At 29.7% G+C, this 16,472-nt stretch overlaps 1 protein-coding gene across 4 annotated transcripts in view; it reads left to right on the top strand.

The window, feature by feature from the left end:
* LOC140040937 (transcription factor 12-like) overlaps positions 1–16,472 on the top strand; it is a 91,460-nt gene that overhangs the window by 37,589 nt on the left and 37,399 nt on the right. For 3 of the 4 annotated variants that reach the window (XM_072087228.1, XM_072087225.1, XM_072087229.1), the window contains exons 7-8: positions 7,701–7,756; positions 12,497–12,632. In XM_072087228.1, coding sequence (XP_071943329.1) covers positions 7,701–7,756; positions 12,497–12,632 — 192 coding nt within the window. The remainder of the gene's footprint in view (positions 1–7,700; positions 7,757–12,496; positions 12,633–16,472) is intronic. The other variant, XM_072087226.1, reaches the window with a different exon arrangement.

Below are 16,472 nucleotides of genomic sequence, written 5' to 3'. Positions count from 1 at the left end.
GCCTGCAGTTGTCTTTGCCTGGAAGGCTATATGACCTATGCCCTTTGGGCTGGCTGACTAATTATCAAAGAAAAAATACTGAAATTATTTCACCAGATATTAAAAATGTATTAGAATAAGGCATTTTGAAAATAATATGTAGTATGCTGATACAGAGATCAATGTATTTTGTTTGTTGTATATTAATTTTTATTGAGTGTATCACGTAATTCAGATATAATGTAGACAAATAGGAAAAGTAATTATAGGTTGCAGTTATGTGGAATTAATTAGAATTGAACCCAGAGCTTTGGTGATGAAGGCAGGCACTATGCTACAGTACCACTACCATAAAGTGTAAACAGCAAACAAGATATTTTGTTTAATTTACTTTACTTCTAGGTATAAATTTAATATAAAATAGTGATCTCCCTCAAGGAATGTAGAGAATATCAGGTAAAGTTGTTTAGCTTGGCTAATACTGATATTAAGTTTTTAGACCCTGCGGATAAGCCCATGAGGCCTAAGCAAGTCCCATGCTTGTTGCATTTGATTCAAACGGTAAGGACAAGCCTACAAGACATAATACCATAAAATAAGTTCTGAAACCTTGTTAGCACCCTACTGTATCATAGATTGACAAGGCTAAAGACCTATTGAACTGTTTTGCTATTATAATTTTTTAAGATAAAATCTACAGAATATAAGATTTCCAGCAACATACAGTAAGTGGACAACAGTTTGACCTCTAGGTCAATTACTTTACAGGCATTTGCTGACTCTCTGATGATGCATGTTCCAAATTTTAACAAGTTTATTTACATTTTTTAAATCTTTTTTAGTGCAACATTCTCCAAATAAAAATATAATATTTTTGCTTGTAATTTTTTAGTATCAAAATCAGAGTAACATGCCCACTTTATTCTGTATACCATTTAAAGGGAGCCTGTATATAAAATTTAGCAAAAATGTGGAGTTATATTGCATTATCAATGGAACTTTTAATTCTTGTGTTTGGTTCTAAATTAGGGGGTGGGATTATATTTGAATATGGGATACTCAGGTATATGTCCTGTAAAAGACATTATTGTGAAATTATATTTATTTTGTGTTGTGAATGTCCTTTTGATCCTTGCATCTAGCCCACATGCTGATCAAAACTTGAATTGGGGAATATTGACGCATCGCATCGTGTCGTAACGTATTTGATTTGATAATCTGTTACACTTAATGGAATAAACAGTCGTACTTTGATAGTGTGGTACTTATGATTCTAATTTGTCTTATCAACTAGGACTGACTTTTAGTGAACTAGTTCCTTAGAATAAGATTTAGTATTCGATTGGAGAGAAAATTCAATTAATATAGTATTAAAGGGAATGTTAGAACTGATATAAAGAAACATACTGTAGTTAGAAAATTAAAAGAAAATGAAAATTATTTAAGAAATTAGTCCATTGGTATAACCAATCAAATTACGGATGTATGCGACTTTGTGAAGAATTGAACCCAAGATATTTTGTCTGAGAGTTGACTGATATTATACCATAATAGCCAATGGAATTGGGTGACAAACATCATGCTCTTATCTTCGTAAAAATATATTTAATCTTTCAAGGATTGAACCCAGGAGGTTGTGATTGACGTTGGAGCTTCACAACTGCTCTATTACTGTAGACCCTACCAGGTAGTGGTGACCTCTACCGGTAGACATTTGACCCCTATAAATGCTTGGTACAGCCATAGTTCATTAATGCACTTTGATATTTACGCATGTAATATTCATTGGCCTCATGCAGTTAAGATACATCTAACAGAACAATTTTGAACTTTTACACTGTGCAGTACAAACTGTGTTAAATAATATTAATAATTGGTAAAACATATTATTTTACTTTAGAATGTTTGGAAAAGTAAAGAATTAATAGTTTAATAATAATATTAATTTATAATAAATAGATATATTCATTTATTCAGCATACCATATGATGAATCAGCTGTGTAATTGTTTATTAATGTAAATTTTATATTCAATATTAACATTGACACATTTTGATTTAAAATATTATATTTAGTTCCAATAAAAACAAATTCTTGTTTTAAGGCTTGTTCTTAATACAAGGCGATTATTTATTTAATTCAGAACATTTTTAAGGAAGAAAAAGAGATAGCGATCAGCGATCATAGTTAGATAGAACGAATGACCTTTGACCATTTTGCACTTATTTATTACCCTTAAACTTTATGAGTGGTCATGCCTTAAATTCCTTTTTACCTCAACAATAATCAATTTATTTTTACAACACTTCTAAAAGGTAACTTATTATCATTTGGTAATGCTTCTAACATGCAAAAATAAACAAGCACTCAATAAGATGATAAATTAAAGATAGATGCGACTATAATACCTCTCATCTCTAATGACGTTCCAACTTTCTCTTCTTCGAAAGATAAAAATAATAATAAAGAAAACATTTATTAAAATATAGATCTTTATGAAGAGAGTTTAGTGTATTTAACACGGATATAGGTTTAGGAAAAAGGGGTAGATTAAATTTAAATTATGTTTTCTAAATCTAAATTTTAGAAGATTAGTAAATTAACGATACCAAATGTAGAATTTGTTTAAATATATATATTATTGCACATTATAAACCAATAAAACTACGCAGATTAAACATTGAATTTATTTAATAGACTTTAATAAAAGGAATTCTGATACTAATTCAGTGTGCAACACATTTAAGCACTCTCTGTTGCTAATAGAAAGCCGATTATATTCATCTTATCCGTCTAAATAAGAAATCCAATAGTTTAATTAAATTGTAAAGGTTTTCATTAATTTGTAGACGATTCACCTTACGTGGATATACACGTCAACGTTGATTTGAAAATCTTACCGTCATAACAGATCGCAACATCGTATGCTTGTTCAAATCTGACTTATAACCCTGGATGTGTTAAAAACATTATTTTTTAGGCCAAGTAGCGAGCACAGGTCGATGTTTAATTGACTCGGGGGAGATTTACTCTTCCCCAGCCTCCTAAAGATTAATCTGTTTAAATTGAAGAAATTACCATTTGATAAACATTCTAATGATAAAGCTGAGTACGTCTTCTCGTATGAAATGCTTACTTGCAAAAACGATAGGCTATCTGATTTAACATCTTGTGTTGTGTGTATCCTTTTAGGTATATTTACCACCCACACCAAACACAGATAATTACATTTATTTAGGCCTAATGTGACACATTTTATCGAGTATTTCCTGCTAATAGTCTGTAGTGTGAACTAAACAATAATAATGTTTTATATATCGGTATACTGACCTACTGTACTATATTAATATAGCTTAAATAAATAAAAAAGATATTTGAGAATGCATATACTGTAACCGTAAACAATGTAGTTTAAGTTTTAAATATTTTAGTTTGATTATTCAATTATGAGAAGGTACTGTATAAAATAAAATTTCATGACAGTCACATCCCCCACCCCAATCCCTTAATACAGCCTGTACAGTGTTAAAATATATATTTCTCCTTGTTCGTTTCATCATGTTTAACAGACTGATTTTGTTGACTGGTGTGTTTATTGCGCCAACACCCACCAACTCTAGGGATGTGTAGTCATCAGGCCCAATATCACATATTTAATAACTTAAAATTCACTTAAGTACATAGTAAAGTATAACGATGAATTGCACTTTTTGAAATATAAAGATTTTAGCAAAATGCATACTGTTGTTAATATTAATAGTATATAATAATATGAGAAAAATAATCATGCAATTAAAATAAGAAAGCATATTAATATTTACTTGATAAATTAATGTACAAATAGTTATTTTTTTACACTGTTTAAACAATGTATGTAGATATGTCTTTTCAGCCACTGTATTTTGCCATGTGACATAAGGATATTATAATGATAGCTGGTATTAGAAAATAGGTTCTGATTATTTTGACATAAGTGCGTGGCAACAATCTACAGCGTTTGTTTTTATGCGAGAATGTTTCTGTCAGTTCCCTCAGGTTATAGTAAAGACTGAGAAGCAAACAGCGGTGAAAGAGATCCAATGTATGTTTCGTTCCTAGAGGGACATTCCAAATACCGTTACGGTGAATGTATGTTGTGATTGAAACAAAACCATATCGGCAAGCAAAGTAGAGCAAAGACCTCACCGTCGATAAACAGTGCACTCTCTAGGGGCCGCCTTTACATACGAACACAGATCTGACCAGAATTGACACATGGCCGCCCTAAAGTCACCCGGCGACCAATCAAAATACATGAAGTAATGACGAGGTTTACACTAGTAGTATGGGGTGGTGAAAGTAGCAATTTGATTGCACAGCGTGAAAGTCTCAAATTTTGTTATTAGGCTAACACTGTTAGGAAATTAGCCCACGGGTATGGAAGCTCAACTGTGACACTATTTTTGGGTATGCGGTGAAAACTTCACCAGTTTCAATCAACTCCGCAAAGTGCACAATATGATTCAGAACCAGATGTTAAAACGAATACAATAAAACCATTATTTTTCATTTGTTTGTTTGTTTTCAACCTTCGTAATATCGTCATATACAGTAACTTGTGTAATGCCTAAACCATTATTTTTAATATTTCTTTGTTCTAAGAAGCATAATGCATCATATGAAATAAAAATAAAATTTAGCTTTCGAGGATAGTAAAGTATAAGAAAAAACAAGTAGTTGTTGATTTCACATACAGTAATTATCATTTTAATATATATTTAATTATCTATACATTTTTACATAATGCATATATTTTCTTGTGGATTTTAACTTTTTTATTATAAAATGTTAAGGGTTCAGCCTTTTGGCTATTTGTATCATTGATCTTTTTTTAAAATAATAAATATACCTGAATATAATACAACCATGGAGGTACAGTATACCTTCATTATTATCTATAATAAACTATAAAATAAGTTAGTTTTAGTATTTTATTATAGTACAATTAACTATAATATAATTGTAACAAATTAATTTTGCATAAATAAATTCTTTCAAGAAGTTAATTAAATGAACAAAAGTCCAGGTATGTGTGTAGATAGTGAAAAAAACTGATATTGTTTAGTATTGATTTTGATGTCTATTGTAAGACTCTAGTAGCATAATTAATTATGACGATTTTTACCTTGGGGCTATCTCTTCTCTACCCTTTGTTCAACAGATATTAATTCAGGACTGTTTCACCTACCTTTTGTTGAACACTGCTTCATCGTATTACACAATCTTTATAATGAATTGTGAAATTTCTGATAATTACTCATAATTACTAATTTTCGAAAACCAATTTGAGTCACTATTAAAGATTTTAAAGGTTAATTCATTTGGAAGCTTGACTATTTATGTTCAATCAAGATTATTTGTAGCAGTTAAGCTCAATTTACTTTCTGCAGGTAATACATTTTTATATTTAAAAAAGTATTATATAATATGCAATTATATAACTAAATATTTTCAAGTAAATTTTTTAGTTTTTTATGATAAATAATAATAATAAATTTTAATTAATTGACTGTAAAAGGAAAATGGAAAAAAAAAGGATATTCTTAATCTAATAAATCTTTCTTTGTGGGAAATCTATAAAAACAGAATAAACTCAAATTAAAATCTGAATCAAAGAAGAATATGTTCTGGTCAAGAGGGGCACAGAAACATCAATGCTTAGTCTCAAAATTCAGGTAGATCCGGGTAGAAAAAGGAAAAAATATATATAATATATAAATAAAAGGTGCTAAATGGCAACAGTATCAGTCCAATATTTTTGTAGATGTATAAAATAATAAATAATTTGGTTTGGTGCTTTTATAATATTAATAAATTGAATTCATAATGTTATGAAATGTAAGCTATAACATCACTGTGATATCACTCCTTAATTTGTGTATTTATTTTTCACTTGAACTTATGGTGAATCAGTGATTTTTTGTATATTATGTTTACAAGCATTAGGAAGTCTTGTATGCTTTGTAAAAAGTAATTTACTCTATTTCTTTGTTAGTTTACGTAACCAAGGTGAATACATCTTGTTAGAATCTGATTTCTCCTAAACTGCAGACAATTAATTTACAATTTTACATAATAGTGTAAGATGTCTATATTAATGAACTACGCTTTAGCGATAATTGTAAACGGCGGTATCGTAATTTAATATAGATTAGTGGCAGAGTGGCGTGTTCTCGTTGCGATATTCAACAGCGTACGTCTCCTTGTCGTTAGCCATTCTAATCCAATAGGGAGTTGGTTATTAAATGTGGGCTTTTCACACTTATGCAAGAAAGGCTTAATGATGGAGAGAAAATCATTTATTGATTTTAAGCAGCGTTGTACTGTAGCAATAGTCAAGTGTTTGTTCATCATTCAGCGCTGTATATGGCATGTAAAATGAAAACGATTAAATTATCGGATAAAAGCTAAACTGATTACAAATTGAATTTTGATTATTAAATTATGATTGGAATTCACATTATGATTGTTAGATTTGATATAAAAAGAAAATCGAATAATATGGATTATTGACTCACTTCACAATATTATAGTGATTATTAAATTATGAATGCTAATTAAAGCTTTTGATATTCAATAACACTAATCAGTGTATGGAATGTATATATTTTGTTATTATTCTGTAAAATATTTCAATTTTATAATGCAAATTTTAATTCAACACAAAACTTATCTTTTGATATGTGTGAAATTATGTATTTTGTTTGTTTTTTATGAAATATTTTAATTTTGTATTCTGAAGTTGATGAGAGTAGAAAAATGTTTCCTAATCGCAACAAACGTATAATATGTAAATAATTATGTCTCATTTGAAATTTATATGTTATTGCATGTTTTTGTGTTTGGAAAGATATTCATAGCGTTTTTTCTTGACCAAATGAAAACATATTTTGACTTCAATATAATAAAAAAATAAATTTTAATGGTGTGATTGTATCAAGACACATAAGAAAGGTTAATTTGCTTGATTGTTGCGTTAATTGCGTCTATTATGCTCAATATACAGCGTGTACTGAAAGTGTCGATGATTTTACCTACCGGTAATTTATTACTTGTTCAGAAATTGTTCATTTTTATTTCGTTTGTTTGATATGAAGCTATCTTGTGGTTTTAGTTAACAATACGTTTTTCTAATTGAAGGGTATTTTTATAGGATGAATAAAATAAAATAATTCATTTCTAATTCAGTATTTCCAAGAATATAAAATTTGAATTTAAAATAAATCTTTTGTGTATTTTAATATTCTAATAATTCAATTTTCATTTTCATTTTCAGTTCAATTTCTTTTTATTTGTATATCTATATCCGTACAAATAACGAAAAAGATCTGTATTGTTTTAACCATTGATTTTAATAAGAAAATATTGTCAAGAAATGAGAAATTTAAAATAACTATTAACCAACAAAAAACTTGTTCTGTACTTATTTACTCATTATGAACATTTTTTTAAGAACAGAATTCAGGAGAGTTGTAATAGTCTGATTCAAACCTTAGTTAACATACTTCCACAATCCAACCTACATCGGCATTGGAGCAAATTGATATTTTAGGATATTTTAGGTTGATTTTTGTGTTAATTTTCTGGTGAAATTTGTTCTCTTTTTGTTTTGTATGTTTGTATATGGATGTACTATTCGAAATAAAGGAATGAATTAATGAATTATTTTATTATTTTTTCAGGTAAATCAAAAGAATATGGAATGCCTTATATGCCAAGGGAACCTGGAGTACCACAGGTAAGAAATTAATATAAAAATATAAATAAAAAAAAGATGATTTGATTTATGCATATGAATCATTGACTGATACTCCCGGTAAGCAGTGTCGTAGTGACGGAAATTAGAGGTGGTGGTCACAGAAATTAGAGTAGTGCGGTGGTTGCAAAAAAAGGGAACAATCCCCTGTGTGGTTGAAACCTTACCAACCATACTCATGGCTACGGCCCTTTACCTGGTAAAGGATGTGTTGAAAAGGTATAACTTAAAATTACCAAAATGTAAGGTTTATCATGATTTACCAATGGCAGACTCTGTTAAGTGTACCTAAACCGCCATTTTCTAGAATAAGTGGTATACACATACTAACGTACTACGCGCTTAACTTTAGTATCCATTTTTTGTGCCTTATCTTACTATATAGTAACAAAGGAAATCGTTGAATAATATTGATATCGTCGGTCCTATATCTTAATTTGCGTTTTCTTGTTATTTCATTGGAATTGTTTTGTAGAACATTGTATGAAGCAATGTCTAATTATCCTAACTAGGACATATTATTTGAGTGTTTTTATTGTTATTAGCTTCAACAATTTTAAAGTTACGCGTCTTCTTTTTTCTAGTAATCTGAAATAGCTAGAGCAATTATTACGAGACTAAAGGGACTCGTTACTCTATGTGTGTTATGTACTGCTTTATTTTTTATTATCTTTAATAAGTATAATAAAACATGTTACGTGTAGATAGAAATAAAGATTACAATTTAGTTATGGAAATAATGTATTTTTATTAAAAAATGTGTCTAGTAAATTAGAATTTATGCTGCTGTGCAAATATCATTTTTTTTATTCGGCGCGTTCGCTACTGAAGTATGGAAACATTTGAAGAATTTTTTTTATTGGATAATGTTTCTTAATCATGTTACAACAACAAACTAATAGGTAAACTGAAAAGCGCTTTAGTTTGTCATTTAACGTAGGCTGGCAATAAATCATGTCCGTGTTAGGGTTAAGGATACCTGCCTGTTAAGTAAATGAAATATTACGAAATTCATGTATAAAACTTATGTATTGTCAGGTGCATTATAGATACTGTAATAGGTTTCAGATGTTATAGCAGAGAAGGCACTAGACAGCTGGTCTTATGCATACACCTGTGGTGTGAGGACTGGTCCAAGTCCCACCTGTGTTCTAGGCTAGCTATAGTTGGCTAGGCTGACACCTCCAATTGAGTTAGTAGACAGCTAGCAAGCCACCTGTGTGGTTCCCTGACTTTCGCCTGCTTGGCTTAGGCTAAACCTATGAACGATTGGTGCAGGTGGCTGGGTATGATCACATCTGCCTTTACTATACAACTATAAGCAGCTGTGTTATGGTACCAGTTAACCAAACTAGGTCAAAACATTCTTATACAAGTTAATTCATGATTTAATTTACATATTTCCTTTACAAATAAGCTTCCCCTTTTTAATTTCAATTAATTTTTGGCTTAATAGTAGTTTACTAAAAGTGTGTACCCGAGTAGTTCAATCAAACATTACCTAATTATTTTGAAAAGAAAAGATTTTGATTTTTAACTTTAGAACTCAATGTTGCCTTTTTAGATTACAAACTTATAAACATACATATTGCTTAATAAAATGTGATTTTAATTAAATACAGTATAAATAAAACATTCATTGATAATAATGCAATTATTTTATGTAAGGAGTTTTTCATGTTAGATTGTGTAGAAATTATTTTATTCCATGGCTAGATACAAAGTCATTTTATTTTTTTTCTGACTAAACTTTAAATACTAGTTAGCGAATTCCAATTTTTGTTGCTGTTATATTTGGATTGACGTAATTAGATTCGGCTGTAAGCTACGCGAGTTCAGTAATTCCATTTCTTTTGTTCTCTGTTTGCATTGAATACAGTCCGGCATCCTGCTAAACTGAGCCCTGCCACAAACATTGATTGGATCAAAATCAATAACACAGCTTCACAATACACTTGTTGAAGTTTGATTTCCTGAGCCATCATCTAAATCATTCACGATAATATTTTCTTAAAATAATATTGCAATTAATTTGTTACTTAATTTACTGTAATCTAGTTCTGTGTTAAGTATTACAGAATTTGTTTACGGAATGTGGCATAACAATTTAATTTATGATTGACAGTTGTATTAATTAACAACATTAACAAATTATTATTTTAAACCTTAACATGTCTACATCAATGATGACTACAGTATCTAATATACACATTTATTTCATACTGGTAATTTTACTCAAATTGTGTTCATAATTTGAAATTGAAATATTTAATTTATAGACATACAAAATACCATCAAATTAATTTTAATATAAAAGAGCTAACTGTTAATAACTACCTATTAATATTGACTATTGAATTTTAAATTGTCCCTATCTGGAATTAGGGCAATGTAGTTTCAATTCATTTCAGATTAAAATATTTTCAAAATAAATCGTTAATAAATTGTTAATAACTGTATATTAATATTCATTACAGATTCAAATATTTTTTAAATAAATCTTTTATGTAAAACAAAAATGGTTAAAGCCACAATTAAGATTAAGAATTTCAAGATTCCCGCTAAGTTTGATGTAGATTTTGTAGCTTTAAAATATTCATTTTGGTTTTTATTCTTTAGAATTGAGTTTATTATCAACTTACATTATATTTCATAATAGTTACAAAATTTATTACATGTAATATAAAATATATTAGACCTACTGCAGTTAAAGATTTTTATATTCCTGTCTCCACAATTGTACGTGATTTCATGGAACATAAAGAGAATATCAACTCTCAATATCTTCATAATTGGTTTACTCGTAAACGTACAAAATTACCAATAATTTTTCCGTCTGATTCCTGTTTTATAGTATAAACAAAGATTTTAAATTATTTAACAATCAAATCTTGAGACAATAAACATTTTTGATAACATTTATTTATGGATTGAAAAATAAAGAAAGAAATTATTAGTAAAATTGTAGATATATTTATTTATTCTGGTAAAAACATTCATAACAGGTCTGAATTTTGTACAATAAAAATGCATTTTTAAAATTTGTTATTGAACCATGTATCATGAGGGTAGCCCACCAGCAAAGCTGATCATTGGGGCCCTCGACAATACAAACAGTAAGAAAATACATTATCATAAAAAAATAATTATAAAAAACTACTATATTTATATAAAAATTGTGATAACACTTCGAGATTTCATAAAATTCAATAAATCAAATATTAAAATATAATACGAAGGCTCAACATGCTGATACATAGTATACAAAGCAAAAATAAAGGTATATGATATACTTGAATGTAAAGTATTTGATAACATATTTATAAATATAAAGGATTGATATACTTGAATGTATTTGATAATATATTTATAAATATATATAAAAAACTGTGAATGTAATAGTTGGCATATTTGGCTGAAGCATCTAGTGAATCTTGGCCGACGTACCTTGGATTAGAATCTCTTTTAATTATTCTCCACAGTAGAAGAATTGTAAATTAGTAAGGTCTTTTGTTAGTGTGCTCCAGCAGATGTTAGCGCTCTGATTGGCCGAGCTATTTATTGTACTATCTTATGCTTCTGGTTATTGAAATTACAAAGTAAATGAAAGCTCGCCAATTACGTTACAAACCCCTTTATGGCTTGTGGCAATCTCGTTAACTATAATTGTCTGTTCTTGAATGCTTTCACTGTTGTTTTTTTTAAGTTGTTATTTCCTAAGTTTATGATTTATTTTATGTATTTGATTTAATGAGTTTGGATATTTTAGATTTTCTTGTTGTTAGTGAAGAGCCTTAAATGATTCAGATAGTACTATAAAATATAACACTATCATTTCCCTAAACAGAACGATAAAATATTATCACATCTATTTCATAAAAAAATTCAGTACTGTCCAAGCAACCTGATTCTAAAATGAAGTCTATAACCATATGCAGATTGAGAGATTCCTCTCCTTATAGCAGCTTCTACATTTGTGTGTAAAATTAATAATGTATAGGTATATTTTATAACTAGTTGTTTAAATCCAGTTTATGAAAAAAATGACTTGTGTTCTTCTCAAAATATGTCAACAACAATGGGTGTGGTTGATGCCACACACTGAACCCCTTATTGAATATTGTTGTCACTATATTAAGTATGACATTAAGGCTAGATTGAAAGTTGCTATCATATTGAACCAATCCCTAGTGGTTTAATGGTATGGCGTCTCAAACAGAATAGCATAGTTCGGGGTTTTTTTTTGTTTTTTTTTTCTTGCCATTTATTTAAATATTGTTGAGCATATTTAAGGTTCCTCTCTTTTCATACAGTTTTTATCATAATTTGAGAATAATGTTTAAATAATTACAAGATTTATTGATAGTCATGGGAATACATAATCCTCATTATCTCCAGTATTCAAGTTAGACTATCTGGTGCCTTGTATGATATTAATAATGTCAATTAGATTATCTAATTAGGGAGGGGTGTTACTTTATATGGGCAACTTAATATTGTTAATAATGCTTATATAAATATTATAATTCGTTGTAAAGTGCTGGAATAACATAAAACTAAACATATATTATATTTTGTTAGTTTAATTACAGAAATTTTAGTTTCCTAATACTGGTAACACATTTTCTACTGTATATTTAGGCTTTCTTATTTGATTGTAAATCCATTATTGTTTTCCATGCTACATTCTTCTTTGAATGTTTTTTCTGTTTTTTTTTAAAGCAGCCAGCTTTAGCGCTTGGAATGCCAAGCTCTGGTTCCCTGTCTCCTCATGGCAAATCAACAGCATCTTATTACAGTATGTACAACTCATCAAGACGGCGGCCCATGCCAGAACAACCACCAATACCAGCAACAGGTAAATCACATTTTGGTTTTCTTGCACGATCTATTCTATTCTATTCAGGTTTTTATATGACGCCCTACAAAAAACAGAGCGCCTAACAATACTAAGTAATTAATTAAAAAGAAAAGTTTTAAGTTGACGTTTAAATAGAGGTGCCGAATTCGCTCCTCTCATACCCGATGTACAGTAACGGCAAACGGTATAAGGTGCGTTTGGAGAGCGATACTGTATGGGGTAATGATAACGGAATGTTATACCCGACATGTATAGGCCAACTTAGACAGCGTCGTACGACCAGGGCCGAAAAGATTCCAGAGAAAATTAATCATGTTTAAAGTTCTCACAATGACCTAAAAACTACGCCCGGCGCTATTTCCATACGACATGTATCGACAGGATTCAGACAGCACCAACGAGTCAAGACATTTCGTCAAGCTTCGTTGTACATTGCTGTCTGAGTTAGCCTTAAGAGCAAGGGTTTCGAGAGATGTCTGTGCCATATTGCTTGTCATTACATTCACTCTCATTGCCTCATCTTCTAGTGTACTGATCATGGTACAGTAAGCACTGCTGCCGTGGGTCCGTAGAGGACCACAACTATAGGATGAATAAATAAAACATTAGTTGGTGGGTGGCAATCTTAGATATTACTAATAATAGATTTATTTGATACCTTTTGCCCGAGACCAGGAACAAAACGGTTTGCTGCTTGGTGGCTTGTTCTAAATAGTTACCCTTACTCATGGCAGTAATAAACAGACTAGGTCATCATCATTCTAGATGTTTATTCCATCTTGCAGTCCATAGATAAGACTTACTTGATAGGGTGAACTTTTTTTAAAAGATCAGGTGACACTCCCAACTTGTCACTTTTGATGAATGAGACTTTAAAGAATGTCACCACAAATGTCATAAGATGTTTTCTAATATCGCAAACATAATATACTTCATAGTCAGGTCATAGATAAACACATCACGTTCCTTCAGAACAAATTAAAAAACACAGAACATTGAAGAAAAAGCTTTCTTATTTTAATATAAAAAAAAACTTGTTAAAACAGAGATATAAAATAACAAAATTACATATTTTGTTTATATACAGAACTGAAAAATAATTTTTCATACAAACAACAAATTTCTATAAAGGATGAAATATAATTAGTATTTAAGTAACCTCTCTCTAAAGGCACAACTTCGGGGCCCAATAAAGTGTCATAAAATAGGGATATCCACTAGTGTTAAAATATATTTCCCCTTAACAGGAAAATATAATTACTTTTTTGTTGAACCAAACAATACCTACACAAATGGTATAAATACCTTAGTGACAAAAAAGTAATAATTGTCCAGTTAATTATATTCGGAATCAGATGAATTTATTTAATAATATTTCCCCTGTTTGTCTGTAGTATGTGTACATTTTATTTTTTTTAATAACTATCTTTAATTTTTTTTTATCATGGTTTTATTTACTAATAAGCTGCATATGAAAAAGAGGCATAAGAATATAGCATGACAAACGTCCTATATATATATTTTACTAGGCCTAGATATAATGTGTAATTTCTAAACGTATAGACACTTAGCGAGAATCTAGAGACGAAATACATGTAACTATCGTGGCCTTTTGCTCACTTCTCGTAATTCAGATTACCACGATTGATGTTTCTAGTTGAGCGTCTAATTCCCATAAGATTTTATTTATTTTCTCTCAAAATGTAACATTTATTAATGTCAGTATCTGTATTATGCTATTGAAATAAGGGCTGTTTGGGATGTAAATGATTTGGTGCGCTTGTGCAAAAACAATTGACTTTAAAAGGTCTGGTTACACTATCAAACTAATTTAACAAAAAAAGTGTACCCAAATATGGTAGTGATCTGCCTAAATATGGTAGTGATATGACATCATCATGTCCATATATGGGCACATCACATTTTTTTGTCAGTTTGATAGTGTAGACAGAGCTTAAGTGCAAATTATGAAAGCAATTTTTATGTCTTTATTAAATTAATCTGAGATTACTAGAATAATTATATTTATGATTATTTAAGTTTGTAAATTGATAGAATTATAATAATTTATTATTTATTTATTTTATTAATTTTAGCAACATTAAAACAACACATAAACTTTGAGTGTGCCAAGGAGTGGCAAAAGAGGTCGAAGGACCACTGTTGCCATAAGGCGTGCCACACCACCACTCAAAGCATACATTAAAACATAAAACAATGTAAATATGTAATAGTAATACAATAATTATATACATTAAAGAGGCATAGTATTTTTTTATTTAGTATTATATTAAACAAATTATTGTATAACATAGAACCTTCGTCTTAAAAAATATTAAGATCGTTTTTGAATGTTTTTGCAGTATAATAATAATAAAAGTAACATTTTGGACAATTTTTGGTAATACATTATTATAGATAATTTAATAAGATTGAGTTCTCTCTATTAATAGACAAACAAACAAACCTGTTACATTTTGTATTCATATAATTATGTATACCTATTATTATAATTACAAATTCAGTAGCATCCTGTTGGCCTAACAATATAGCTTTTAAATATTTATGCATCTATAGTCCGTCTATAATGTATGACCAAAAATAACAATATTCTTATGGCAAAGAGAGCAACTTGATCTCCTTCATGTATGTTATCTACCAACTATCTGACAAATTCTAAGCTAGTAGTTATTATATATATATATATATTTAAAGACCCCTTCCCTGCAATTTTGGACGTTTTTTGGAAAATAATACATATATATCACTTTAAAAACATTAAACCATGTCATTCCTTGTCTTAAATGTACGTTTTATGGTAAATTATGATAAAAAGTGAGAAACAATGCACTACCTAAGTAGGTCGCGGCGATCGACCTCTCGTGGACGGTCTTAGGCCTAGCCTAGCTAGGCTTAGTTTTGTAGGCCTAGCTGGTAAACATCGATAACGTACGAACATCGTACGCTAGCTATATACCTAGGCTGACGTTGTATAGTTGCTACATTAATTGTCTTTCTATTTTTGCCACACTCCGTTGATACAAATTGGGGAAAACCCGGTATTTTCGCTGAAAAGTTAGGAGTCTTCCATTTGTTTTGGCTTCACGATCGATCGAAAAGTGGGCGAATTACAGGTGAAAAACAAAAATATCACAATAGCACAATGCATTTTGGGATTTATAGCGGGCCGCTATAATTATTAGAATCGATTTATTTTTCACATTTTTAACCGTTTAAAGACGAAAAAAGTTATCGCAATAGGACCATATAGTATTATTTTTACATTAAATATAGTTTGTGATCTTAAATTAGATCTAAAAAACGTAGGAAATGGGGCTTTAAACATGGGTTTCTATTCCTGAGCTTAACTCAAAGTGAAATAGGGAAGAAACAATCTAATACTGTTATTTTAAAAAGGAGTAAACTATCACATGTTTTCCCAGAAATCGACATTAATGTTGATAATAATCAAACATTAATATCCGGTTGTACAATACATATTATAACACACACACAGAAGTTAAAAAGTAGCGTTGTTTTTAAGCCAACTGATAACTGTATAGTGCTGTATTTCCTGGCAGGCCTCATCCCTGGGATTATCTTCCTTCTTTATCCAGGTCCTTGTATTAGCAATCATCATAATATCTGTATTAGGTACAGGAAGCCACTTGGATCAACCATCAAACTAAAATCATTAACAAAAGATTTAGCGTTTTGCCTTGATAATGCGTATTTGTGTATAGAATATGCATAAAGAGGCCAACTTACACATATGTGACCTTTTTGATAGGCAAGACAGGAAGTTGGTAATACGACGTGAAAGTTGTAGACCTGATA

This window comes from Antedon mediterranea, chromosome 2 (assembly GCF_964355755.1).
Source record: "Antedon mediterranea chromosome 2, ecAntMedi1.1, whole genome shotgun sequence".
In the NCBI taxonomy this organism is placed as follows: domain Eukaryota; kingdom Metazoa; phylum Echinodermata; class Crinoidea; order Comatulida; family Antedonidae; genus Antedon; species Antedon mediterranea.
Note: the sequence above shows the minus strand (reverse complement) of the source record. Positions and strands in the feature narration are given on the sequence as shown.